This window comes from Haplochromis burtoni, unplaced genomic scaffold (assembly GCF_018398535.1).
Source record: "Haplochromis burtoni strain Fernald_Lab_line unplaced genomic scaffold, NCSU_Asbu1 Contig_55, whole genome shotgun sequence".
Classification (NCBI taxonomy): Eukaryota; Metazoa; Chordata; class Actinopteri; order Cichliformes; family Cichlidae; genus Haplochromis; species Haplochromis burtoni.
Genome location: NW_024582416.1, coordinates 376,003 through 377,429, shown reverse-complemented (window position 1 = coordinate 377,429; position 1,427 = coordinate 376,003). Strand labels below are relative to the sequence as shown.

Genomic DNA, 1,427 nt, shown 5'->3' with positions numbered 1-1,427 from the left:
CAGAGGAGGACAATGTGCAGGGCTGGTTCTTTGCAGAGGATGATGGAAATCAAATGAAGAAGCAGAAACACCCCCTGCTGCTTCGACAAATGCCCGTGGTCATGTCCAAACTGCAGGAGTTTAAGGTGAGGCGCTTTGTTTTCTTTCCCCTTGGATCATCTGCGCAGCGACTCGGTGGATCAGTTGGTTCGAGCTGTGTCACAATGATGCCACATAACTGTGGCAGGTGTAGTTCACAGGTACCACAGGCCACACTGAAGTAATACGGCGTTTCTTGCAGCGCTGGCTAAAATAATCTCACCTGACCGAATGGATTAGAGGTCGTTTTATTTTGGTCGTGTTAGTTCACTCAGTGAAAAATAGCACACTGCATGTGATTGTGGTGTTCACTGATTTGCTGCTGGTGTGAAAATAGCAGTTAATCTTTTCATCTATCTATAAATATGTGATATTGCAGCAAGAGTAGAAAATGAAGCTAAAAAGTTGTAGCTTGTAAACGTTCATACCTTCTGACTTAGTCTTCAGTGTCAGGGCTCAGTTTGGATGCAACAGCCAATAAGCTGGAAGAATCACTCAAAGTATGAATTCACCTTCTTAATATTATAAAAACACTTTACCTGGTGTTGTCTGTCATTGATTGACCAGCTGGATCAATAATACTGTAAATACATGATTATCTGCTCAGGAAGCAGACACATAAATCCCTCTGTGTGAGTCAACTTGAGAAATTAGCTCAAAGATGTCATGACTGGTTTTTTCCCACTGTGGTGGAACAACGCTGTGGTCGTCATTTTGAAACACAGTTTTCCTGTTTTGAAGAATTCCTCTGCAGCGTCATCAGATTTATTTAAACTTCTCTTACTACAATTCAACTGCTCAGAGCAAAGTTTAATTACACTTGACTTGTGATGAATTTTTGGTGGGAAAAAGCAGTAATCTGGGACGTCTAATTCACCGCTCACGCACCGCGACGCCGTCACAGACGGCCGTGTGGCAGGCAGGATTTGGACACAAATGCTGGACACGGGAGACAGGAAATGAACGCTGCTCTCAACAAAACACAACACAAAGGCTGGCCAGAAACAAGGAATCCAAAATTCAGGGACACGCACAGCGATGAGGGATGAGGGCAGACCGGAGACACCTGGGAGGACGGCTGAGCCTCACCGAGAGAACGAAAAAGGAAACTAAACCCAAAGCAGACAAAGGACTAACAAATGGGAAGCAACTGAATTCGGGAAAAGAAATGCAGATTTGACACAGAGAGCACAGGAGGGTGGGAAAAATCTCAGGACGATACGAAGCTTTTTGAGTTCCCAGTTTTCTCGTATGTTGATGTCATTTTGTATCATGTTTTATGTTGTTGTTCACTTTGTTAACCGTGAGTTTATTCTATAGTGTCTACGTTGTTCTGTTTAGCACCTTGA

General features: G+C 43.6%; 1 protein-coding gene across 3 annotated transcripts in view; it reads left to right on the top strand.

Moving 5' to 3' along the window:
- Positions 1–1,427, top strand: part of arhgef10 (Rho guanine nucleotide exchange factor (GEF) 10) — a 46,375-nt gene that overhangs the window by 29,050 nt on the left and 15,898 nt on the right. For all 3 annotated transcript variants that reach the window (XM_014333601.2, XM_005922385.3, XM_005922382.3), the window contains one exon: positions 4–125. In XM_014333601.2, coding sequence (XP_014189087.1) covers positions 4–125 — 122 coding nt within the window. The remainder of the gene's footprint in view (positions 1–3; positions 126–1,427) is intronic.